This window comes from Eurypyga helias, unplaced genomic scaffold, assembly GCF_000690775.1.
Source record: "Eurypyga helias isolate BGI_N326 unplaced genomic scaffold, ASM69077v1 scaffold14027, whole genome shotgun sequence".
NCBI classification, from domain to species: Eukaryota; Metazoa; Chordata; class Aves; order Eurypygiformes; family Eurypygidae; genus Eurypyga; species Eurypyga helias.
Window position 1 is genome coordinate 12362 of NW_010262404.1, and position 27362 is coordinate 39723.

General features: G+C 45.7%; 1 protein-coding gene across 1 annotated transcript in view; it reads right to left on the minus strand.

Moving 5' to 3' along the window:
* Nucleotides 1–1974: 1974 nt before the first annotated feature.
* The window catches only part of LOC104512657 (collagen alpha-6(IV) chain-like), a gene marked incomplete at its 5' end in the record, with an annotated part of 35566 nt that continues 10178 nt past the window's right edge, over nt 1975–27362 (minus strand). Inside the window, 29 exon segments of the mRNA XM_010155717.1 lie at nt 1975–2235; nt 3032–3318; nt 3551–3742; nt 4399–4515; nt 5920–6066; nt 6344–6442; nt 7389–7550; nt 7910–8026; nt 8374–8499; nt 9297–9368; nt 9793–9900; nt 10664–10771; nt 11324–11384; nt 11899–11976; nt 12241–12253; nt 12255–12417; nt 12732–12857; nt 13131–13274; nt 13976–14146; nt 15132–15140; nt 16053–16214; nt 16456–16677; nt 17816–17923; nt 18325–18396; nt 21943–22126; nt 22718–22897; nt 23871–24031; nt 24930–25034; nt 26610–26759. Coding sequence (XP_010154019.1) covers nt 1975–2235; nt 3032–3318; nt 3551–3742; nt 4399–4515; nt 5920–6066; nt 6344–6442; nt 7389–7550; nt 7910–8026; nt 8374–8499; nt 9297–9368; nt 9793–9900; nt 10664–10771; nt 11324–11384; nt 11899–11976; nt 12241–12253; nt 12255–12417; nt 12732–12857; nt 13131–13274; nt 13976–14146; nt 15132–15140; nt 16053–16214; nt 16456–16677; nt 17816–17923; nt 18325–18396; nt 21943–22126; nt 22718–22897; nt 23871–24031; nt 24930–25034; nt 26610–26759 — 3905 coding nt within the window.

Below are 27362 nucleotides of genomic sequence, written 5' to 3' on the forward strand. Positions count from 1 at the left end.
GTAAGCGGCGTGGGGAAAGGCCGGGCTGGTGGGCGTTTGGGCACTGAGAGCCGCAGAGGCAGGTTATCAGGGTTCCCTAAAGACGGTGGAGCCTCAAAGGGATGAGGCCCTGGCAAAAATGACTACTTAGATTTGCACGTGTCCATGTTCAAAACCAAGTCCCCGCAGTCACGGCGCCCAACTGACACCCCTGTTCATAGCACCATGGGAGCCCGACGGCCAAAAAATTCCTTGCAGTTCACCAGTCCCACGCACAAATCACCGAAGCAGCGAGCGTGGCTGCGCGCACGCAGCTTCAGAGCAGCGCCCGCGTAACCCAGGATGTAAACGCAGTGTGATCCGGCCGTGCCAGGACAGCTAAGCAGATGGGATATTCGGCACGAAGGGAGCGCTACCATGCCCTGAAGATACTTGGGGAATACATCTGGAGCAGTTGCTACTCTCTCACAGCTGGGAGTAAGTTAATGACTACATTGTCTTTGCAATCTGCCTGCTCCTCGCCAGTGCGGTTCAACCCCAGAACACGCCGAGCGCGCTGATCCCGATGGAGGATCTCTGTGTAATACATTATGCCTGGAAATAACCACTAAAGGTAAAATTGTTACCTGCTGAAAAGTAACGGTGCTCTTGCTTTGCTGGACAGAGCCAGAGCCCTAGAACCTAGCAAGGAAACGCTACTTTCATAACGTCTCGGCCTTGCATTAGTCATTTCCTCAACGATTTTGTCTTAAAGATCTTTAAGCCAAGGCGACCGTGTATTTGCTCGGCCCCTTCTTTCAGGTGTCCTGCAGCATCACTCTACCAGGACTTCAGACGAGAGGTCAGTACCAACAACTTCAGCCCAACCAAATGAGTTCATTACCGATACATCAGCACACCTTTTCCACAGCTTTCCCTCAAAATAGACAAGGATAATACAACGAGCGGCACTTCTCTTTAATTACGCCCTGAAGGAACGTGTGACTACTTGACAGTGCGAACGCTAGAAATACAGTTCTTTAACCTAACAGAAATAAAGCCCAGAGGAGGAAGCACACAACACATCCTGACTGTAGGAGTCAGAAATAGATCCCGTAACGGCTAGCTTCTGTGTTTGCACAGCTTGCACGCTACCCAAGCCTCTGCTGCTAAGTACACCCAGCCTGCCTAACAAAACAAGCGTGCCAAGGCTACCTCAGAAAGGAAAGTCACGTTGGGAGTAATGGAACCTGCCTGGAGGCTGCACGTCTGACCGCAACAAGAGAAGCCCAGACCTTGGAGGAGACATTCTTCCTGGAATACTTTTGAGTAGAAAGCTATGAAAAATGCTGGAGGTGTTTTGGATTCATCTTCACATCAAAACTTGCATTTTTTACCAGGGTAGCTCCTTGAAGTCATCCGTGGATGAGAGTGTAGATTGGAATTGTCACTGGAGGAACAACGTCCCGTCTGGTTAATAAGCCAAGCCCAACACACGGATGCTGGAGTCATCCTACGTCAGTCAGTTACCAGCCGCGAAAGTGGGGTGTGTCCGGGTCACACCAGCGAAGTGTCGCCAGCCCTGTGTTCCGCCGGGGAACGGGGCTGCGTTCCTGTACGCTACAGTACTGTTGGCAGAGACACTCAGGAAGCGTAAGGTTTGAGAATCCCTTGTTGGTGACTGGCATGTGCCTTGGACAGAGGAGTGGTGGAATGTGAGACAGCAGTTACTCGTTGGGCTGAATAAGGAACTCGTAGAGACTTTCTGAGGTAGCCATAATGAGGGGAAAAACCCCACTGAAGGAAAAGCATAGCACCATGTTCCATAAAAAACAGAGGCTTCAGAGCACTGGTCTTTTCCTCCCGTGTGCAGCCAAACTCCTGGACTCGACACTCGATTTTTGTAGAATTCTGGCCGTTGATTCACCCATCAACCACACACAAAACAGGTTTATGGATTTACCCTTCTTCGCATCGGGGGTGTCTTGGGTACCAAAGGCTGCGGGCGTCACCGTACTACAAGTTCTTCATGCAGACCTGGCAGCGGCTGACCCTCGTCCGAAGCTGTCCCGCTTTCAGGGTTTCTGAGGGAGGAGCACCGACAAACTGCTGCGACTGTTCAACCGTCGTCAGCCAGAAGCTGTACTTGTTTGCAAAGTAGTGGCACGTTCCCCGGGCGCCGTTGCACTCAATGAAGGGAGTAGCACGGAAATCCTCCAGGCAAGAACCAGGGGAGACCAGGGACTGTCCTCCACCTTCCGCACCGGCCGCAGTATGCTGAAATAGAGAGTTTGAATGAGTTCAGAGGGACAGAATGGGGGCAAAACAGGGGAATCCTCCACTTCCATTGTTAAAAGGAGTAACACAGGCAACCGCAATTACACCGTGGCTATGTCTGTCTCTCGGGCCAGGGCTAGAGGTGAAGGAGCAGCGGAATGTACTTGGGCTGAATGCACAGGCCGGTGTAACGGAAAAGCTGCTTTTCACAAGCTGGGGAAATTTGGAAATAATAACGCTGACTTCACACCTTTCTAACGGTCTTACACTAACGAGCTTCTCGGAGCGTGCAATGGAAGATGTTCTACTCCTTCCACCGAGAGAGGGGATTAATGCTGTAGCTTAATTAGCATTTCCACATGTAAAGGTTTGAAGAACAAAGTGTCTGTGGCAATACAGAACAGCTGCATCGATGTTACTGCTGAACTGATGTGATGATGATGCCCCATCCCTGGGAGTGTCCAAGGCCAGGCTGGATGAGGCTTGGAGCAACCTGGTCTAGTGGAAGGTGTCCCTGCCCATGGCAGGGGGTGGCACTGGGTAGGCTTTAAGGTCCCTTCCAACCCAAACCATTCTATGGTTCTATGACCTGGAGCAGTGCAGGTGGGGAGGGCAGCCAAACGGGGGCAACCTCAGCAAGGCTACAGCAGGCCAGCTGACAAAGAATAAATGCACCAGGGCAAGAAGCCACAGGGCTCTAGTTTCCTGTAAGCAGCTCACAGCATAGTGCCACCTAATCAAAGAGGAGGTCAAGGCACGTTTAAAGCTGCCTTCACGTGAGCAATAGTATCCTTACCATAAGGAAGGAGTATCCTATCCACAGGCTGCGCCAGCCAAGGGGACACTGTGGGATGGTGATGTCCTGGCTGTGCACAGCCACAGCCTGGGACGGTGCTTCACAAACTGAGCAGCGACTGATGTACTGCGGGATCTGGACACTGTCCACCGGCATCATGGGGATAGGAGCAGTGGTGGAGAGCCAGTAGGACTTGTCGTTTCGGCTGGCGTAGTAGCACACTTCATTGATGTTGCAGTAAATAAAAGGCATGGTGCTGAAGCGAGGCAAACACGAGCCAGCAAAACCTGGAAAAAGGGGAGAAGTGGTTCCATCAAGCATCTCCCAAATGCTCCAACTCGTACACGCCAGATCTGAGTGACGGAGGATGGCACAAGTGACACTGCTCCCAGCACCGATTCTGGCCAAGCAGACTCCTACCACCTCTGCTACAGCCCCCCCGGTGCCACTGAAGAGTGCTCATTTGCAGCGGGGGTTTGGCTTACGTTGTTTATGCCCGAGAGGATTCTGTCAACTCACCAAGATCCTGGTTGTGTGACTTTTCCTGCCCCTCCACGTACAATAAGCTGTAGCCGTCCCACAGCTTGTTCATTCCTATGGGACAAGGTGGGATTTGGTCTGACTGACTGTGCTTCACTAAAGTGTATCCAACGCCCACACTCCGACCAGGCATTCCCGGCAAACCAAGCGAGCCCGGCTTTCCAGCAGCACCTAGAAGACAGAAGAGGAGTCACTATTGCTGACAGGCAGTGTGGGCATCAGCTGGCTTTGCACCTGATTTTGGCATTGCTGGCAGAGGGGTACAATGAGGAGTCCAAATTTTGATGGATGTTACATGAGTGAACACCGAGACCGACCAGTTCCAGAAGCAGTCATTTCACAGCAGCACCCACCCAGTTCCTACCCCATTTAATGTTCTGTGCCCCACAACTCTGGTGCCGATGTGTTAGCACGTCTCTCACAGCACAGCGATTCTGAGGATCTTAAAGCACCCACCAAACCCTAATAAATTCATTTTTGCTGTAGTGCTCTTCATGATGACATTCCTTTGACCCTCACAGCTGTGTTCTCTGTGAACACCATTTTGCTCTTTTAGATCTTCCAGGTGACTCCCACATCCACAAAACATTAAAACCCAAAGAAGTTCAGAACTGCACCCAGAGGAACACCAGCAGTGTCAGACAACGACATGGGACATCATCTTCCCCACTGAAGATGAAATGTACTTCATGGCAGACACAAGACACAAAATCGTGAACATCCTTAAGGTAACTGGGTGTTGGGGAGGGTCTCTGCAGAACCTGTAGGCAAACAGGATTCTACTCCCTGCTTCTTTCGGATCTGTGCTCCCCAAATCATAAAATTACCTTCAAATCCTTGTGGTCCTGGGGCACCCGAAGGACCTGGATCCCCAGCTATGCCAGGTGATCCAGGTAAACCATCACGTCCTTTCAAACCAGATCTTCCTGGCAGACCTTTTGCACCTGAAATGAAATAAAATTACTACTATCACTATCTCCTCGTACCAATGCCTTCGCTCCTGCTGTCATGGTCCAGTGGAGAAATACGTTACCAGCAGCCGTGCTGAGAGCTCAGTCCCCAGCAGCTGTGGTTACAAACAACGAACTCCCCGCAGGGATTCCGCACGATCCGATTGTCTGCTAAAGGATCAAGAGGTGCAGCTGAACGTTAGACAAGGCTGACAGCGCAGCCCTGGGACCTGGGATGAGCTACTGATTTTAGTCTGAAGCTGCAGGGTAGCCAAGGCTCAGGTTTCAATTTGATGGCTGTGGGTGTCTATGAACTCTTGTGATCTGTCTCGCAAGATCCCCGCCACTGTGAAAGCAAGAATCCTCTGGTACCATGGCCCAGCTCTCCTAAGTGGAAGAAAATCGAGCAACATTGCTGAAGTTTTGCTTAAGACTTGAAGTCACTTCTTTTCCTTGATTTCACCCTTTTTTCAAACCAGAAAATTGGCCTTGATGTTCAGCCTAAATATTATGCAAAATCAGAATCCATGACTTGAACTAAATTCACCTTTCCTCTCCTCCCCACGATATTTGATGGTAAGCAGCTGACTGGCAAATCTTTAAAAAGTCTCAGGGCGGTGAGGGATGCTCAGAATAAAAAGGATTAGAGTTCGGTGGGATGTTAGAGGAGATGCCTGCCTATGGACCTTTAGAATCCATTCAGGACTGTCCTGACCCCAAACCAGAAAGGTCTGGATTGGATTAAATCAGTGTTCAGGATGGTACATGTTAAAACATAACAAAGTAGTACAGAGAAACAGAAGGCGTTATGCAATGGCACAGAGGTAGGTACCTCCCATGTGATCAGTAGTGGGCAAGGTTAATATTACTGCAAGGAAACACGACAGGGAAACAGGGAATAAAAGAGAATACTAACATTTAAAAATCAGCTAAAAGGCAGGGCTAAGTAAGGAATCATGGGGACTTGCTTGGCCTAGGAGAACTTGCTGTTGCAGGAGCCACCAAAGTTGCTTTGCCAAACAATATGAACCACAGTGGTGCAGGCTCAAGTTCCCAGCGCTCCTCCAGTTACAGTATTTCACTGACAATTCAAATAATTCTCAGTGGTAGATCATTTTCACGACCGCTCCACCTGCTACTACCAAAGCTGGTATCGTAAATAGCTGCATCACAGGCTGCTGTGCCTAATTCTGGAAACCTAATTAAAAAGCACTATAAAAGTGCATGAACAGATTTTATCAAATGCATTCTAAGAATAATAAAGCATGATATTTGTATGCATTTTACTGGAATTATGTCCTTCATTAGAAAAACCTGTAAACCCTCCTAATGCCTTTGAGGAAGTAGTGTTGTTCTCCCAGAAGGCCAGCTTTCCTGTGATCTGAGCGTACGTTTTACCTGGTTTTCCAGCTGGGCCCTGGAATCCAGGATCTCCATCAAAGCCAGGGACACCGTCAATTCCTGGCAGACCGGGTAGGCCTGCAGGGGCTGTGATTTCTTCTGGCTGTGGGGTTATACCCGGAGCCCCTTGTCGGCCAGGGAGACCTGCACACAGTGCAAAGGGCAGTGTAAGTACCCCACAAAGAGCTCACGGCTTTGATGGTAATACTGGCACAAAGGAGAAGTGTGCTAAATGCAGACTGCTGTAGTGGATCAGCACTGGGTCTCTTTGTACAAAGTGGTATATCGAGCTCTTTCTAATTTCTTCCAATCTCTATGGAACTCGAGTCCCCCAGATAAGCCCATTAAGGGAGCTCTGAAATATTCCCCAGCCCAAACCCTGTGCAATACAGTACAGCTTCTCAAGTCCTCCAGCACTCACCTCGACGGCCCATTTCACCTTTCAGCCCAGGGTAACCAGGATCCCCCGGAGGCCCATCTTTCCCCGGCATCCCCATAAGGCCAGGCTCCCCTCTTACACCTGCAGAGATACACAGGAAAAGACCTCAGGGACTAAGCACTGCGTCCTGGCTCTGATCCACAGCTGGGCACTGAGGAACACACCGGTGGCAGCAATGGCAACAGCAGTTCAGCTCTGAGACGGAGGGAAGCACAACCCTTAGGGAATTCTGTGCCCATTCTGATGTCCAGAGTGGCTGCAGAGGCTCAAGATGAGAATTGCCACTGCTACAAAATTAGACTCCATTGACAGTTTTCTTCCCCTTGCGTAGCCCAGGGAAAGTGTTCAGGGACTATCCATCTTTTCTATTTGGAACCCATCTCTATCCTCAGCACAGAAGGATGGGCATCTGCCAGCCTACAAAGACAGGATACAGGTTCTTCATCTGGAAACGGTTCTCCATCCTTTCCTGGCTTGTGAGCTGGGCATTTCTTTGCAACCTTGCTACTAGAGTTCTTGTTTGCAGCTGCCGTCTAGTCTCCTTTGGCAGAGACCAAAGAGAGAGCAACCTGCTCCCTGCCACAGCCCAGAACAAGATCTCTCAAATCCTACAATCCTCTTAGCCGCTTGCGGAGAGCTGAATCCACCACACTACACCTCTCAGCGTGCGTGACGTGGGATGAAACGGCACCTCCTGTCTGCCTAGACAGCATCTGCAAGTGGGGAACGAGTCGACAAGCACAGCACTGCTGCATGTGGATGTCAGCTACTCAGGAAAAGAGGAGTAAAAAGAGACCACGAGGGACACACTGAAGAGTCCCTGGAGCTGGCCTCACTCTGCTGCTTTTGGAGCCAGTAGGTAAAACCTGTATGGGCCAAAAAGGCAGACTTAGACAACAAACTCAGCTGTGCTTGCACCTGAATGAGGTTTCGTTTCAAAGCAGTCACTCTAGCCACACGCTAGCCATTCACACTCTCAAGGTGACAGCTGCCAAAGCACACCCAGACCCCTTCAGTGCAAGGTTACCTTTGAATCCAGATGCTCCAGGGAGTCCAACTGGACCAGTGGGTCCCACATCACCTTTAATGCCTCTCAAGCCAAGAACACCAGGGAAACCTGGATTGCCTGTGTCACCTTGGTCAGAAGCGGGGCCAGGGGGCCCTCGTGGTCCCGGAGGGCCTGGAGTACCTAGAGACAACAGGGGTAATTAGGAGAGGTGAAGTAAATGCTGGGGCTGACCCCAGCGCATGTTTCTAGAGGACAGTCACTGTTTGGGTGTCTGTATTTCCAGGGGTGCCCTCCTCTCAAAGGAAAAGAACCAGACTCCACCCACTTATATCCACTTAGGTCTCATAAACTTTTAAATCCTTTTAACCACAGTAATTTGGCTTCAAATTCTGGGCCTGAGCATAGCCCTTGCCCCATCTGGTAGGTAGCCTGTTGACTCAGACATTCCCTAGGAGAATGAGAGCAGTGGCTTCAAATCCTTGGCCACGGCAAGGCCTGGAGTCTCAGCCTCCCACTCTCCATGAGGCCTCTCTTCATACCTGAACTCCCATCAGTGCCTGGATGGCCAGCATCACCAGGTCTCCCACGTATATCAGAAGGAAGGGAAGCTCCAGGTGTTCCTGGCAAGCCAGGCAGTCCCACAGGACCAGGGGGACCTAGAATAGGAAACACAAAGTGAGAGAGTGTACCCAGAGCTCTTCAGTGACCTTCACAGGCATGGACACAAGTAATGTCTGAGTAGCATTCATACTGAGGAGAGCAAAGAGACATCTCGCTACATGAGGAGAAAAACTACTATATTTTGCTTTTCAGGAAAGGTACAGGCACTGTGAGAACTATGTTTCTCACATATATAGCCACATCACGGATTTAATGTTTACCAAAAAATCCAAAAGCCACCTCTGTGGCTTTAGTAGTTCTCCTTGGTAATTCTGCTGACCCTGCAACCCATGAACCTGAGCTGCAATACATCCTGCTGGGCTTCCACAACATCCCTATTTACCCGTGTCTCCTGATGAGCCTTTCGGTCCAGGGAATCCTAGAGCTCCTCTACCCAAGCCTGGAGAACCTTCTTCACCCTTCGGGCCTGGGAGACCTGCAGGGCCTTTCAGTCCAGCTTCACTCAGACCTAATTAAACATGGTTAACAAAGATAAGACAGCCTATTCAAATTGCCTAATAACAGTTAAATTCTTGCACAAACTGAGTTGCAACAAAAAAAATTAGCTATTTACTGGTCTCTCTACTGTTTGCAGTAGTGCAACAGAAAGAGATCTGGTGCCTCATGTGCTATTCTGGTCATGCAGAGTGAATTTAAACAATCTGCAAGATGCCGAGAGAGGAGCATATGACTGTTCTGGTCTTCCCACAAGCTCTTGCACCAGGATGTGAATACAGCACTCCACATTCTATTTCATACAGTTAAAGATATGAAAAAAAATCCAGCAGAAGCTTCCCAAAAGCAGAATCCAGAATCTAATCAAAGGAATTAGCTTCTGATTTTACTGATGCCTTTCTTGAGCTGCATGTAACGGAGGGCTGCGGAAAGCAGTAAGGAAGTACGCCATCGCTACGCCGGACTCAAAGCAAGCGTGTGATGCTGCCCTGCTAAAATCAAGCATCCATTAGAAATGGAAGAGTTTTATGATTTTATTCCATTGACTTTCCAGCAGTGACATAGTCCTTCAGGAATTCAAAGAGAGCCGTCACCAGAAACGCCGCTTCGCTCCCCAGCCTCCATCCCATTCTTACTGGTATTAAAGAAGAATTTGTTCATGCACATTCAGTATCCTGACGTTTTTCTTCAGGTTATAATTAAATCCAGAACTGGGTGGAACAAGGGAATTCTGTGGGTATCACTGCTCTCATGATGGCCTAGAGTATGCATTTCCCCAGCTATGACACTGCTCCTGCACATTTCCTTTACCTGGTGTTCCAGGAGAGCCTTTTGTGCCCGGCAAGCCATTCAGACCATTTAAACCTGGAAATCCTTGAAACCCTGAAGAGACATAGCAAACACATAAGTGAGCAAATAAGCAAACAATCTAGTTAGGTGGAAATGCTTAAGTTGTTTCATGGAGACTACAACATGTATGAGAAACCTGACACACAAGGGAACAGTACGTGAAGCCTTCCTTCACACTGGCCCCCTTTGTGCAAACTCTTCCCACTGCTCCCACCAGCTTTCCCCTCAGCAAACACCCACCAGTGATCCAAATCAAGTGAGAGCCTCTCCCTTTCCAAACACTCCTCTGCTCATTTGTAGCAGCTGGTGCCTGCACTAACACTGCCAAGAAATGAGCTAGTTTCCCACGCTCAGCTGGCCCACACATGAGTGCTGCCTGCCTGCTGTGATACACACTTGGCCACAACGCTGGTTTTCTGACCCAATTTCTCCCCCTGTGTGCAGGCTCCAGATATACCTTTAGGTCCTGCTGTTCCATGAGCTCCAGGGAATCCAACGGGTCCTGGCTGCCCTGGAGGTCCTGGTGGCCCAGGGATTCCTCTCAGCCCAGCACTTCCAGGGATTCCTAAAAACAAGCAGAAGAATGTTGCTGTGCTACACATCCAGGATGGAACAGCTCACAGCCCCATCTAACAGCTTCTTACAGCTCTACTTAACCCACAAGATGGGTGAATAAACTGCAATTTAGACAACACAAAACCAGATCCAAATCTCTTCTCACTACCACTACTGGCATAGCACTATCAGACTATTTATCTGATAGCTTTTTTCTTTTTTAAATCACAGCAATGCCATTCTTCATCATCCGCCAAGTGACACACAGGAACAGTTCACATACTGAGTAACTAATTAAATTGTTTTTCAAATAAAATATTCCAATAACAACTTTCACTGTTCTCCCATCCTTAACCTTGACAACAATTTGAGAATCTATCTGCTAGTTACACCATGACTTGTAGCCATCCTCCTGGGTAGGTTTGGCTCTAGAGAGAGAACAGACAGAGGCATTGCAGTGGAAGGTTTCAGAGCATCCTTGCCCATAGGCAGCTGCAAAGAAGCTGCTACTGCTTGTATCTAACTGAGATCTTCCCTATTTGTTAAAGGAAAACCTTTAGGTTTCCATTGCACAGGATCCACCCCAGGGTTGACCCACAGGATTGGTCAGGGCAGGACAAGGTGACTAGTGTCAAAGAGAATTTCCATCTTCTTGTCAACATTCTTGTTTAAGCCTCAGCTGAGACAGGTCAGCCAGGGCTAAGGAAACAAGATGATGAAGCTGTTGCACAGCCACACCACAAACTGCAGAACTTAGACGCCCAGTCCAGTACCTGCTGGTCCTTCTTGGCCAAGATCTCCTGGGCCTCCTTTGAGTCCATTCACCCCAGTGTTTCCTGGGTAGCCTGGTTCACCCTTCAGTCCTTCTCTCCCTCTCTCTCCTGCAAGGATAAAACCAGACAGTGTGCTAGAGCACAAGCCAAATGGGAGGAAAGCATGAAGGGAATGAGAAACACGTTAGAGAAGTTGTGGATGCCCCTTTCCCTGTAAGTAAGTGTTCAAGGCCAGGCTGGACGGGGCTTTGAGCAACCTGGTCTAGTGGAAGGTGTCCCTGCTCATGGCAGAGGGGTTGGAACTGGATGGTCTTTAAGGTCCCTTCCCGCTCAAACCAGAATCATTCTGCGATTCGCTGTTGAGGCTGCAGCACTTGTGTCTGCTCAGCCAGCGTCTGGGCCCTGGACTGGACTCCCTGGATGCCAAATACCAGTGCAAGTCCACAAGTTCCTCTTCAAGAAGTGAAATGGGACCCAGCATTAGAATTGGGCTCTTCTTGGACATGTAAATTTATCATCCAGATTTGTGCCCCACCTGGATTCCAGTCTCCTCAAGTCTCACTGCCAGGTGAGGACTAAAGTAAGTTTATAGATTACAAAAATACTGTTTAATCTCTAGAATTTTGCATTCTTGATGTGAGCAGTCAAGGGCTACTTTACCTGGGAACCCTGGGTCTCCTCGCTCTCCTTTTGCTCCAGCAATGCCAGGAATGATGGTCACCTGGAAAAGAAAGACAAGGTGTGAAGGCCATTCCCAAATTGACTGTGGGGAGCAGTTTTCAGGGCTGCTCAACAGCCTTGTTCATGAACACAAACCTTGCCTATACCTCAAATCCATGGAGCAAACAAAGACATTAGTTAGTGATGTACCAGAGCTTGAAAATGCTTATAAACAGCAAGAGATGTAAATTTACTCAAGCAAATGCATAAGAGAAACGTTTATGGGTAATTCCACAACATCCTGCCCTGAATACTTTTGACACAAGGAGATGAGAGAGACGCGTGCCTCTCGTACCATCCAACATGCTTCACACCGTGCTGTGGCCAAACGTTCAAAGGACCATGAAGTATGTAGGTACCTGGTGTGAGACCGCTCTCATCTGAATCAAGCTCTTTACATGGGTCATGTGCTTTGGAGCCAGTCACTGGAGAGCAACAGACACTTCTAGAACACTATTTGTTCATTGTAGTCATGAATGTTAGGACTGTGTGTACTGGAAGACCATGCACACCACAAAAGATTTCTTACCCTTTGGACCAGGGATGCCAATAGGTCCTGGGAATCCAAGTGTTCCTGTGATACCATCTGACCCCTGAAAAAAAAACCACCACCAAAATTAGCCTTTGCTTTTTATTCTTGCTGTTCCATGTTCGGGTTATGTGGGATAACAGACCGCAAAGATGTAGGAAAAAATACGATCCAAAGTGTCATTCAACAGTATGAGCCAAGCAATCTGGAAGTTTTGTAAGGAAAAATCCTGCCAGGTTCTGCTGCTTTGCTACAGAAGTACCAGTTAGAACATAGGATTTTCCTAAGAGCACTTAGAGAAGGTGAAGATGCTTAAGAAGGTATTTACCCTCTCTCCTGAAGGGAAATCCAATGATACCAGGTGTACCCTTCGGTCCTGACAGCCCAGGCTGTCCAGGTGGACCAGGGAAGCCTGGGTCACCGTGAAGACCTCTCTCTTTGCTTGCTGACCCAATTGGACCAGGGAGACCAGGCTTTCCACGGCTTCCTGGGATTCCTTTATCACCTGGGTTATACAACAGAATGTCATTTAGTTTCATAATACAGACATTCAAGCTCATTTGGGCCAACTGACCTGTTACACAAAGCTCCCCTTGAAGAGGAAGAGGGGTAGCATTAGCTCTGCAGAACAGAGCTTCAAGGAAAAGTATTTTCTCGAAATTCAGAATTGCCATATGCAAACTGTGCTAGAACGTGAATGGCAGAACTGAAAATAGTAATACTGCGGGCGCTGTCAAAAGGACAGACCATACTCTGCTGAGAATAAGCACAGTTACTGAACAACTGGTACTGGCAACTAACTACAAGGTTGTGAAATACCTCTAGGTCCAGGGAATCCTCCAAGTCCAGCTAATCCAGGATCTCCTTTGTCTCCTTTGAATTGCAGGGCCTGTTCTGGAAGTCCAAGAACAGGAAGACCAGGTGGACCTACATCACCTCTGTCACCTGAAGAAATAGGAAGTCAGGAAATCTTGTAAAATGATGTAACAGAGAAAGGGTATAACACTAGAAGCTGGCAGACAAAAACAGAACTTCCACATCTCCTGATGCAAATCCATCAGTAAGTGCTCAGCATCTTTGGCAACCAGGCCAAAGTATTTCACAAGGAAAAAAAGAACACCGTATTTAGAAGAAAACATCAAATATGCAGACAGCTCAGAAGGGCCTCCTAAGTCCCTCTGCTGCACAGCCAGCAAAAGCCTTTCATCTGTTTCTCACCTTTTTGACCTTGGACTCCCACAACTCCAGGGTTCCCTCTCCCTCCAGCTGTGCCAGGATTTCCTTTGAAGCCATGCACCCCAGGGACACCAGGCAGGCCTGGCATGCCAGGGAAACCCAGCAGGCCAGAAGACCCTTTTTCACCTGTATAGAAAAGTTGAGAAATAGGAAGGGAAAATGAGTCTCTTCTGGTACACCATGTTCCCACCTAGCTGGCAGGCAGAGGGAGTGTGCGTCTGGCCAACCACCCAGCTCTGGGGAGTAACACTTCATGGCACAAGCACAGTCTGGCCACTTGTCTCATGGGTCTCCGCTCATGGTACTTCACAGCAACACTTCTCAGTTCACCTTTGAGAGCCTGGTCCTGCTTCCACTGGAGAACAAAACCCAATCGATTTTCAACAGAGCAACGAGAAGTTCCATAGATCTATTTCTCTCTGCCTAAAATAACACAGACTTGTCCAAGTAACCAATTATTATATCAGTGCTTAATGACCATACAGACTGCAAATTTTTACTTCCCATGTGGCTTGTGCTTCATTCTCTCCCTTTTACAAATTTCATTCACTGTTCCCCATTTCGTGAATTTTGTTTTCTTTCTATCTTGATTTACATGATCCTTTGTTCATAAGGGCCCAAGCCTTTTAAGATGGAACTGCTTATGACCATCATTTGATAATTAAACCCATCATTTGTAATTCACAACTCAGTAGCAAAACAAATGCATTCCAACACTAGTTGGGAACTCATTCTCTTCTGACAAGTTGGGCCTAAAATCAGTATCATAAGGGTTTTTTTTCTGTAAGCTCGGTTGTCTCAGACGATTACCCTAGTGGAACACATACCTTTTGACCCAGAGAAACCTGGACGTCCATCTTGACCGAAAGGCCCAGGTGGCCCTAAGAATCCTCTTTCCCCAGGAGATCCTGGAGCACCATCTAGACCCGGGAAGCCTTTCATACCAGCAGGGCCTTGTGGACCTACATCCCCAGTCAAGCCTTTGACTCCAGGAAGTCCTGAATCAAGACAAGAAAGAACTCAATAGATTATGTCACACAAACACTAGGACCATTTGTGAACAGCTTCCCAAACCACAGCATTGTTTTTAATGCAACAAATGGACCTCATGGCACATGCAGCCTACTAGAAGGCATAAAGCTTAGAATTGCAAAAGCATTAGTCATCTAATAATAAAATACCTAAGAAGAGGGTTACTGCCTACATCACTACACAACTGGCAAGAGTGAAACCCCTTATGATGTATCCATTTTTGTCTCCTTTACCAGACACTAAACTGTAGTGCACCAGCCTTACCTTTATCATCAAGGCAGCCAAACCAGAACGGGGAGCACCATTAACGCCGGCTTCTGTTACCTACCCCATCCTCTGGGTGAACCAGGGATCAGCTGGAGAGGCTTGTGTTTACAAGCTTCTTTTCCACTTTGGTAGTTCAAGTGTTACTCCTCAAGAGCAAATTGCTCACTCAGGGAACAAGCTTCTGATTTGTGCTGTCACAAAACCAATGCCATAGGCCTCTACGTGTTTCAGAATGTTTCTAGCTGAAGCTTTGTAATGGTCTACAATTTGGAATAAAGGCTCAAACCATTGAAAACAGAATGCTCAGATCCAAAGAGAGGAGGAGAAGGAAAAATCTCTTCTTTTGAAAAATGCATTTGCAGCAGTAGCACCCAATATCGAGCTTTGTTACACTCAGGATTTCAATGTTTTACACTATAGCCCGGTATTTTTTAAAGCAGAAGGTGAAATGGCTGCTTTATTTAAGACACAGAAAACACACACACCTGAAATCTGTACATATTAAGGATTTCCTTATAGTCTTCAGGCTTGGTTACTGTCTGAGCATTCTCACTACAATGGTTCTTCACCTTCTGGTTTAATTAGTGATAATAAGGGGTATCACCTATAGTCAATGCAATTCTTGTAGCATTAAAAGCTAGGTTGTTAGTCCATGAGCTTTTATGCTACACTGCATTTTCTCACCTTGACAGCCTATGTGAAGAACCCATAACCAAACAGTGTGACATCAGAAATGGAGGGTTGATGATAAATGGAATAGAAACATGGTGAAGGAAAAAACAGACAAAATATGTAAACAGAAAGAACAAGGGTACAAAAGAAATCAATGATTCAGAGAGACTACAGCTGCAAAAAGACCTTAATCAGTTGGAGTTTATCATCCTAGCAATGGGAGGTTTTAAAAACAGTTGAAGGAAAGTCATACATGGCATATGGTCCGAAAAGGTAAAACAATAGAGAGGCAAAAGCAATGTTAACATCAAAAGAAAAACAACATTAAAACTCTATGATTTTAATCTCAAATGACGTTACTGCTTCCATTCATCCGTTGTCGCTGTGCTCCAGCACTGCCATGCTGCATGTCAGAGCAGATGAGTTATGTCAGACCGTTATCTACCAATTCCCAGGTCCCTCTGCTTGGTTCTCAAGTCTTGCATGTCCTGTTATCGTGAAGCACTTTAGTCAGTGCAGCTCGACAGATACTGCTGTACCCAAGTGGTGGGGTTTTTCACCTTTAAAGTGAAGGGAAATAAATTTCTCTTTGCCCCAGTGGAGAGAAAGACAGAGAAGACTCAAGTGCTTGTTCTGAGAAAGCCAACAACTTTTCACTCAAAGTCACACTTCAAGCAACCTCATACATTAGAAATTAATCATGAAAATGGGAAATGAAGATTAGTTAATGATACAGTCAGCATGTAAGAGCAGAGATGTTAAAAATATCAAGACATTTAAGATGCTTTCTCCTATCTTTCTGCTGTGCTTCTTACAGCCTTGGGGCACCAGCGGTAGGAGCCTACTCCTAGCAAATGCCAAATCTCTCCCACACTTCCTCAACCTCGCAGCGTTCAGCTCAGATACTTGTCTTCATTTGGAGACGTTACATACCTGGTGCTCCTGCAAGGCCAACTGACCCCAAGGGTCCTGGTTTTCCCTTAATGCCAAAAGGACCTCCAGGACCAGGAGGTCCCCGCAGTCCAGGGACACCCGAATATCCTGGATTACCCCGTTCGCCTTTAATACCTAGGAGGCCTGGTCTTCCGTCTAACCCTGGGAACAGAGAGGTGGGAGGTTACAGAACAAATAAAACAAAATTCACACTTTCAATTAAAAAGGGAGTTTTAACAAAAGCTTTAGAGTTGCCTCAGATTCTAAGAGAAGAGCAACAAATTGCCACCTGTGAGCAGCTTAGAGGACTGCTAACACCGTATCGTAAAGAGATTGGAAAAGGAAAGATTTTTGAAAGAGAAGCATTTTGATATTCCCAGATACAAGCAGTACCAGTGCTTACCTTTCGGTCCTGGAAATCCAAGATCACCTGTAAGCCCTTTATCACCTGGGAGTCCAGGTCGGCCACGCTCTCCCAGGGCTCCGCTCTCAGCACCAAATACATCTCCAGGAGCTCCTTTCGTTCCAGCTAAGCCTGAAGCACCCAGTTTCCCAGGCAAACCATCTGTTCCATCCAGTCCTGGAAGTCCCTGTGACCCTTGCTCTCCTCGAGGCCCAGGGAAGCCTTAAAGAGGGAAGCAGTAACTGTCACTCAGCAGAAGTACGGAATATCTGCTTCCAATAGCATCCCTAACAAAATCAGCATATAAAACATTTCCACACAGGAAAAAGTTGTTTGGAAAGTTGCAGAATGTTTCAGAACTGAATTAGAAACAGTAATTGGTGACAAAGTGCTGAAAATGTTTAAAACAGTTAAAATACCCTTTCATATTATTAGTCTTTTGTAAAGAAAAGCATACTTTAGGAGTATCTGGGAGCTGCAGGTAGTTGCAGCTTTACAAGCTTGGTTTCACTAGATGGCAGATTACCCACAAAGGACAAAAAAAGGAGGAAGATGCCCATTCCAGACTACAGACAGGCAGTATCTCAGTACCACTCTCAACCACAAAAGCTACAAAGATGTTACAGTCATCACCCCTCTCTTACTGTGTCCTCTCTGTCAGACAACTTCTGGCACGGTGGGGCAGAAGACACTGTCCGCCTCGGTACGAGGACTGGAAGGTACCCCCCTCCCTGTACCAAGCAGACACCAAACTACACCGCTGCGTGAATGTGTCACACTGCTGAGGGGTTATGTCATGAAATTAGTGACCCCACAAAGATGACATCGCCCCTTAATGTAGTGGAGGAATAAGGGATTTCTTCAGCCATATCCAGAGAAACCTGATGGACACACAGCAACCTAGCTTTAGGAATCTTCCCTTACCACCTCTGCTTCTTGCTCTTTATTTAAACAACCGTCAGAAATTCCCACAGCTAAAATGAGTTCAAACACTGTGTCCAGCCTGCTTTTACCAGAGTACCACAGGGCTTAAAACAACATTTATGCTACACTTGTAGTTAACCCAAACTGTAACAAAGCACATGGTGATGGCTCCCTGGAGAAACAAACTGTGTTGGTTGTCCTCTTCTTCCAGCAGCGATACAGTATTATATGCAGGGAACAAGTATCTTGAACATTTTTGTTTTCTTCCAAGCTGCAACCACTTGCTTGCAGAGATTGCATTTGGAAGGAGCACAATGGAGCTCTCAGCATTCTGAACGTGCCAGGCAGAAAAGTGGCCTAGGTCAGACAACTCTTTTGATAAAATATTGTACATGTTAATCAGACAACAAAAAAACTCCAGTAACTTTCCTCTTACCAGCTTCCCCTTGCAAGCCTATTATTCCTGCAGACCCTGGCTGTCCTTTTGACCCATGTAACCCAGGTTGGCCTGGAATGCCAGGAAAGCCTTTGCTGCCTTTGGGACCTATATTAATAAAAAACACTAATGAATGAACAGTGGAAGACAAAAACACAGCACAAGAAACAGGATTAGATCTTTTCTGCAAAACTAGTGCTGAAAACACCTAGTGGATACACAATTAAGCCAAATAAAGACTCAAAGCTATGGCTCTTTCAACAGCTACATAAACAGAGGAGAGGGTTTGTGTTCAGAGGCTTCTTGAAAGGGAAAAAATACTGCAGTCAATATGACCCTCCATGGGATTTAAATTTAGTCTTTTTGGAAAAAAGAGAACATTGTTCTGCCAGTTAAGTCTCTAGAATATCTATCACTTGGAGGAGATTAATTAGCAGTTATTATCTTCCTTGAGGAACAAGTGCTTCTTGGTAGCCAGCCAGTGGATTATAATCAGCTTGTCTCCCTACCTGGCAATCCTGGAAAGCCGGGAGTCCCTGGGGGCCCATATGCTCCAGGAACTATGCAGGGCAAGGTGATACCTAAAACGAAGAAACACTGAGGTTGCACACAGCCCCCTTCAGAGAGGTGGACAGAAGAGGAACACTTAGTATCCAGGTGTTTTTACAGGACACACGATAAGTGGTTCAGATACACGATGTTTAAGAAAAGGCATTTGGAGCCTGGAAATTGTCTAATTGCATCCCTAATGCTGACTTACTGCACCACCAGTAAAAGGTAGCAACTACTGCTTGTAGCACAATGTCCACGGCTTCCACTCAGCAACTGGTTCTGCCTACGGCAGGAGCGATGCAAGAGGCACTGACAACGGCAGTCTGACTCAGGGAGCGGAACGTCCAAGATGAGAGCTCAGAAAGTGGGAGGTCCAAGATCATAGAATCATAGAATCAGGGAATGGTTTGGGTTGGAAGGGACCTTAAAGATCATCTAGTCCCACCCCCCCTGCCATGGGCAGGGACACCTTGCACTAGACCAGGTTGCTCCAAGCCTCATCCAGCCTGGCCTTGAAGACATCCAGGGATGGGGCATCCACAGCTTCTCTGGGCAACCTGTTCCAGTGCCTCACCACCCTCTCTGTGAAGAATTTCTTCCTGATATTTAATCTAAACCTCCCTGTTTTCAATTTGTTGAAAAGAGAGATGAGAGCTTTCAAAGCCAGAGCTTTGAAAAGAGAGCTTTCAAAGCCAGAGGGAGCTGACAGGTGTTCCTAACTTTCAAAAACTGAGGATGTTTCTAAGCTGTATATAAACAGTACACTATAGTGTGAAATTCTAAAATAAATGTGCACGTGCAAGATAAAATGCGTACCTAAGGAGTATTGACAGGTGTTTAAAAAAACCTGTCACCCAAGACTTTAGGCCAGAGAGATGCATGCTTGGAGGGTGGAATAGCAAGGATTTTTCATTGCAGCCTTACTCTCCAACTGCTGCTTCTACAGTCTTTCAGACTAAGAAATAACCACATGGCTTAAAAGTTTATTCACAGCAAACAAGACTCAGCAACTTCAAAGCTCTTTGACTGACTTCTACCTCTCAAAAAAAGGCTCTGTTTGTACTAGCAACCCCTTCAGCGGAATGAAATTTATGTGGCATTATCATTTTATTACAAAAGATGACTACTAAAGCAAATCTGGGGAAGAGAGGTGTTTTTTTTGCTTACTCTGAACACTTTTACATGCACAGAGGAGCAGCTGCCTAACTGCACTGTTGCCCAGTATTTGCTAATTCACACGTGGCATCAACTACAAGGCTGATTAAGGATGAGAGAATCAGGTATCACAGATACATTGTTTCCCATTTCCTTACAACTCTCTTTGCAGGATCCTTCTATTCAAGCTCCATTCCCAGACCGACAAGACCAATTGATTCATCAGCCATTCAAGAGCACTCCAAACTGTGACTGCTTTCAGCCTTGAGGAGGTCATCTGGCCTAAATCGGGCAGCACTGAGAATATTTTTTCCAGCACAGCAACACGAGTTAAACACTTTTTCTCAGAAATTATTAACATTTTCAGATGACTCACAAATTTTATTAGCAGAAGACCCTGAATCAAATTATTTCCTGGATAAATCCAATCAAACCAGTGGACTTCTGTATGGATAATAAATATGTCTCTTTGCTTCTGACACTGACAGTGGGAATAGGGGTCTCATAGGCCAGGACAAAAGCCTCATAAAGGAATCCAATATGTCTTTTCTGGTGCAAAGGCTGTCAAGATCCCTACAAATGTTTTGGTTCAAACAGCGCTAAGAAGTGGTTCAGTGACATTCATTACCAGGTAAAATCAGCCTAGCTTTTTATAAACTACTGAGTTAGGCTTTTCCAAAGCAAGACTGTTTCACCCTGTTTTACTGCACATGCCATGAACTCGAGCAAAATTCCTCAGTGCTGTCTTTGACGTGGTAACTTCAGTAGGTCACAGTCTCTTTTTAAATGTCTTTCCACATGTTCACGATAAGGCCTTTCAGTCTGGGCAGTATAAGAAATGATTATTTCTTCCACTAACACACATTTTTTTTAGTATTAGATGAAACTTACTACATCAAAGGGTCCTTTAACATATGCAAATTATTTCCTAGTACGGAGGGAATGATGCATTCACAAGTTTTCTTACACATCTCTATGGAGGTGCAAACTGAACTGGCTAATGACTTACACTTTCCCACGTATTTTGACTATAGATACTCTTCTACAAAGGACCGTTCATTGTTAGCAAAGCTTTGATGTAGCATTCCTAATAAGCTGGCTTCTGATGCGCTCCGCAGAATATCTAGAGTTCACATCATGCACAGAGCATTTTACTTTTACTTATCTTACAATGCAATTTTAATTTAGTGGATTTTGTAAGAGGCAATTTACCAAACAAAGATGTAAGCATTCATAGCTACGAATTAGTAAAGCTTTTACCATTTAGCATGTGACTTGAATTGGAAAAAAAGCTTATGCAGACTGTCCTGGGGGGGGACATTAATGCTAGCTGTCTCCTCACCCCATAACAACAACCCAGCATGACACTGACGTGAGGTAACGCGCCATCCGGCATGTCTGTGCAACCTCCCAGTGCTACTCTGGCCTAGGTCTCATCTCCCTCTGGGATTAAGAGTGGTCATACTGCAGTGGTCTCACCGCCAAGGTTTACGAACTCAGAACTCCACTTTATCAGTCCACAAACCTATGCAACAACTTCATGCCTGCAAATATGTTATTGATTCTGCATTATTGACACGGACAGAATTACAAACCTAGAAGCCTAAGAACACACAGAATGGAAAATATGCTAAAAGTCACCAGCAGCAAAGAAAAATTAGTGTTTATCTTAAGTTCTATTTAAATGGCTGACATGGAACCAAGACACTGGGACTTGCACTCTGCAGTCATTTTGTTATGAAAACATTTTCCCTAAATATTTAGACATATGACTTTCCACACAGCTCACTCTGAACTCTGAGAATGAAAATGAAACATCATACATGAAACATTATCAACCCTGTATTTACTGACTTTATCACTTGTCATCAAGGTTTGCTTTAGGTACATATACCAACAGTGAGTAGGTACATACCAGCTGTAGTACCTCAGGAAGCAAACAGCCCAGAGCTGGTTGTACCAGTCATAAATGAACTCCCTACTTGGAGCTCCTATTTCAATAATAGTCATAGTTCTGAAAACTGATTCAAAAGTCTCAGTTACTATTTTTATCAGGACAGTGAAGTAGGCTATGCTTTCTGAAAACCTCCTTACATCAATCTTCCTAACTGTCTTTGGTGTAAAATGGTTCTACAGCAACAGTCAGTGAGTAGCTCCATCCAACACTCTTAGTATTTGAGTACTATTTGAGTATTTGTTGCTTACGATCTGTGTCCTCCTGACCATGACAACTTGAGGAAGCTGTGACTGCTGTGTGAGGTTTGGTGAGCCCACAAACCAGTTTCAATTAATTTAAAGAGCAATCTTTAATATAATGCAATCTTCTGGCCTGGCTACAAACACAGCAGTAAGTTAAGTATCATTTGACTTTTAGCAGCTTTGCACCTTTTCTAAATAAATACAGAACCAGCAACACCTACCTGGAGGGCCTGGAAGACCAGCTTGTCCTGGAAATCCATCCATTCCTGGGTCACCTGGCGGGCCACGAACTCCACTAGGACCTGGATATCCAACGCCAGGAGAACCAGTTTCTCCACGATGGCCCTTGGAGCCTGGTAATCCTGGGAGTCCTTTTTCACCTGGGAAACCTAGCCCACCATCACCCTGTGGGCAGCAAAGACAATGACAGGTGAATATCAAGGAGGTGTAGGAAGAATCTACACCACGACCATTTTAACAAATGTCCCGGAGTTTGGTTGGTTCTGTGTAAGGTTTAGATGGGGCTGGAAAGGTACATGGAAACTGCTGTAAATTATCCATCAGTATATCAAAATGCAGGAAAACTCAGTGACTATTAAAAATAATATTTTATGTTGTATTTGCCAAAATGTAAATATTACATATTCTGAAAGACCTTTTTTTTTAATTAAAAAGATCCTGGTGTGATCTTTCTATTCCAAGATTTGACTCATGATTAAGCCTACAGTGTCTTTTATCTTTTAGGACACAACATAAAACAGCATTAGGGTCTACCTCACTACTGGAAATGATTTATCTTTTGACTGGCTAGCCAGAGGCATAATGCATGCCAATTATTAATCCCAACCAAGACAAATTTGTGCTCGGGGACTGTGAGCTTTTTATGCATTTGGAGACTTACCACAAGGCTAATCAGGACTAGAAAGCCAGGCCTTTCTATCGTATCTGCTCCTTACTCCAGTTCTGAAGCACTGCACTAAATTTATCTGAACTTACTGGAAGGCCTGGTGGGCCTGGCAAGCCTGGAAGTCCATCCCTGCCAGGGGTTCCCGGGATGCCTGAAGGTCCTCTGGGTGCTGTTGCACCACGGTCCCCACGTGCACCTTTGCCCGTTCCATAGGACGGATCCCCTTTTTCTCCTTTAAGGCCTGGAAGACCTTGCTGACCAGCCAAAGCCTACAGACCAAAAGATAAAAACCCCAGGAACATGAACATGCAGAGAGAAGGCTTTGCTTCTTAAAGATGTTGTATGAGAACAGGACACAATGACTGGAGCTAGGAACTCCAAAGGGTTTCCTATTGTATACATTACACTGAAGAATAAAAAAGGTTTGATTATTTCCAAATGTTTCAATCAAGTCACTACAGCTTTTAGGTGGCCAAACCCTGCTATACAGCACTATAGTGGCAGCAACCTTGGATGGCATCTGGGGACATTACATCGCCCATGATATAACAGGGCCCAAGCATCGGATCTTCTTCCCTATTACGTGGTGTGCTGCACTTACTGACACTGACAAAGGTACTCTGAAAACAAGACTGGTTTCTTTATGGTCTAGGATTTTCAAAAGTAAATACTGCCAATGAGCAACACTCAGCACTTTGGAAAATCCTGTTTGTTATGGTTGCTGTTTCATAAAAAACACAGCTCAACTCTCACTGAGGTATTTAGCATACAGCAGTTGAGGAGGAGACTGCATCTATGGCACGCAGTTTTTGCAGCTATGAGCAATGATGTGGAAAGATCTCACCATTCGATTTGTCAGGTCTTCTCTCCATGCAGATGTGTATCTGCTTCCCCAGCCAGCCCTCGCTTAGCAAGAACCCTCAGCCTAATCCATGTGTGCCTACACCAAGAAGCCCCAGCATGAATAATTGTTACTGGTTTTCTCTTGATTGTTAAACATGCAGTTCTCAGAACTTAAGAACCACTTTTCCTCCTATTCTTTATAGGTGATAATTTCTCTACTTTCAGCTTCTTTCAGTTTCTGGGTTGCCTTTTCTTTTTTAAAAAAATCCAAACAAGTAGAAAAAATCATGCACAAACAAAAAGCTGTTCTGCTTTCACAACAACCAACACCAGCAATTGCACATAGGCACTTTTTCTCCTTTAATTCATGACAACCAATATAAACTCTTCCTGCCTTACCGGAGGGCCTCGCAGTCCTGGTGCGCCCACAGTGCCTGGGTCTCCACCAATGCCCTTAATCCCAGGCACACCAGGACTTCCCGATGAACCTGGTGGACCTGAGATGCCTTTTACACCAGCTCTTGTAACTCCTCCATCACAAGCACAATCACCTGCCTCTCCTGGAAAATAAAGTCAACACTCCAAATTCATTTTCATTTGGATAAAGACCCTTTTCAGTTGCAAGAGCTCCACAAGCAGTACTTGATTCAATTAGGACAAAGCCATTCGCACAGGATTTGATGTTGTGTCTGCTCTGCTCAGGTGATGTGAGTGAGCAAGTGGAGCTCAGGTTTTGTCCAGGTTAATTTCTGTGCAATGCCCATCACCCAATTACCATGTGCAGCATGAGCCTCAGCACTTCTTGACCTCTTCCCAAAGGTTTAGACTCTCCTAAACAAATGGTTTTAGGAGAGTTTTAGGACAGAAGTCTTGTGATTTTTAAAGAGACAGTTAATATGTCAGAGAAAGCAGATCCATACTCCCACTCACAGTAGGTTACAACGACCTTCAGCTGGATATCATCGTATGTTCCTGAATCATAACTGGCCGTGGATCCAAATCACAAAGCACAGTGATATCTGAGTCACCATGGCTTTTGCTGCTGGCTGTCACACACCAAGACCTAAATTCTCATCCTTTTTAGCACAGAGGAGAATAAAATTTTCTCTGTAATTTCCAGCCTATATTGCGAAAAGGAGTGAAAAAGATTTTATTTCTAAGTCTCCTTACATCTTATGACTTTAAAGTATAACTTACTTAGCTAATTCTCTGCTGTGAGATGTTTATCTGCTTATTTGCCTGAGCAGAGTAGGAAGTAGGAAATAGGATTTTGCTGGCAGTGCTGGGCACAACTCTCTCTGAACTGTAAATGCTGTTGGCTCCTTTAATCTGTCTTAACTTCCTGCTTTTTGTCATAAAGACACTTCCACCTCATCCCTTAAGATATTAACCATGTGGTAATAACTTTATGAGGCTCAATGACTGCTGAAAGGTGCTCCCAAAACAAGAGTCACTTACCCTTGTACCCCTTGGGACCCAAAGCTCCTGGCAGCCCTCTTTGTCCAGGCTCCCCTGGAGCCCCAGTCCTTCCATCCAGGACCGTGTCTGGGGAAAATGAAGGGCCTGTATGTGGAAAGAAGGCCAGCAAAAGCCATGAGAAGGCTAGATACCCAGCTCATTAATTACTTGCAGTGTCAGTTACGCAATGACAGAAATGGCACTGGATCAAACTGCAACTGTGGAGTTACAGAAGGAGTTGGAACTTGGCCGGTGTCACAGGCGGCAACCCTCTGCCATGTGTTTGCTTTCAGCTTCCCACACAGAAAAGCAAAAGCTCTCACAATGTGGATGCAACAGTTTCATTCCTCTACTGCTCTTTTTCAAAGACAGTTGGCCGAAGAACTAACCAAACTGTGAACAGGTTGTATAAAGAAGGGCAAAGGAGTTAGTTCACAGCAGACGTGCCTTCACAGCTCTGGGAGAAGCTGACACTCATAGGGATAGAAGTTGAAGGGACTAATCAATGTACTGGTGATTGTGATGACTGGCTGGGCCCTTTCAGTTGGCACAGAAGCTCTGATACAGGAGCAGTGTCTGCCGGCAGGGTAGAGTCATTCCCAGGGCTGCCCGCCTTCTGCAGAGCTCCTCGACTTCTCATTAAGTTGCTGCAGCTCAGGCAAAGAGACTAAATGGCAAAAAGGTGAACGGAACTTTCCCAGTCCCTCACTTTATAGCTGCAGGATTATTTTCTACATCTCTTTATATGCTGAATAGAATGAAACATGAGCTGACAGAAACAGCAGTGGAAAGTGATCTGCCATAATCTAAAACTACTGTGTCTGAAAACCCCCAGTGAGAACAGTAAGACGGAGTGCTGACCAGCACCCGTCTGATGTTCCATGGAAACAAACTGCACCCGTCAGCTAAAAACAGCTACAAGAGCTTTACAGACTCTGCAGAAAAACGAGCCAGATTTGACTAGCAAACAGTTATTGATAAGAGAGCGCTTATTTCTTCCCCACAGAAAATCGTTTCAATCAGACCATGCTCATTGGCTCCGTCACTGGAGTGTGCCCTGTTTTGAAAGGTTGGCTCTCAAAACTAAAACAGGCTGTTTCAACTCAGTTTATGGCAGAATGCTAAAGCATAAGGTTTGTGTAAAATCAACCCTTTTCATGGAAATCTCAATTTCTGAGGAAAACAAAGCAATGCATAATTAATCTAATCAAGGCATCCATACAAATGAACATGTAAAAATACAATCACATTTTCTTAAGTCTGAAAACTTTCTCTTCAGGCATCCTACATGACTCCTGGTCCCCAAAATACATACTCGCAAGACTAGACATTTACCCAGGGTGCTCATAAAGTCACGGTCTATTCTTTATCTAAGCCTGTAAGGAGACTAGCCTAGAACTTCAAAGTTGTCTGTGTCATAAGTTGTGTCTACACAACCTTGTGCTTCAGACTCTCAGGCTACCACTCTAACCATAATTAGCTGTATTTTCTTCCTTCAGAGGGGTGGCTGCTGATAGGTATATTTAAGGTTGTGAGTTACAATCACAATGATGTGTCAACCAAACATTTAAGATTTACAGATGATTAAACCTCATTGGCAAAGAACTAAATACATAAATGACTATTTGTCTTATTTCACTCTGACTCCAGTATAAAGATAGATGTTAAAAATATACATACGAGGTGGACCAGGCAATCCTGGTGCTCCTGGCAGACCTGGTAAACCATCTCTGCCGCGGGTGCCTGGTAATCCAATCGTTGCTCTTCCTGGTTCTCCCACTTCACCCTTCACACCTGGAATACCTGGAGACCCTCCAGGGCCCAGTCCATCTAGACAATGATAACACAGTGAGCAGCTCTCCGACAGCAAACACATTCTAGTATTTTTAATGTTATGAAAGTTACTGTTGTGCCCTCAACTGGAACCATGTCAGCAATTTCTAATTGCACACAAAGGAAAACTTACTAATTGGAAGCACCAACTGGATCCCAATTACACATTCCTTTGGTCATCCAAAAAACTCCACAGGGCTGCATTTAAGTCCCACTGATCAGTTAGACAATTGACTACCTAAGATTGGGGTTTATTTATTTCTGGTTTCCTTTGAGCAAGACAACTTCCTTAGCAGTTCCTAGTCTCTGGATCATTGCAGGCCAGGACTTCACAAGTGAGAACTTTGATGGGACAAATAGCTTCCACCTACAGTGGGTTTCTCTAGCCAATCTCCAAGCTCTCAGTTACAAATATTAAGTCATTAAAAACTGATTTTCAAAAATATCTGCTATTATTTGAAATGTAGGAAAGGTTCTGCCAATCAGCTCATTTGAAATGGAAATCAAATTACCAACCTTCCATGTACACTGCTACACCAAACATTCACCCCTGAAGACTTTCTGGGGCTGTAACCATTGTGAGACTAATTCTGCTGCCAT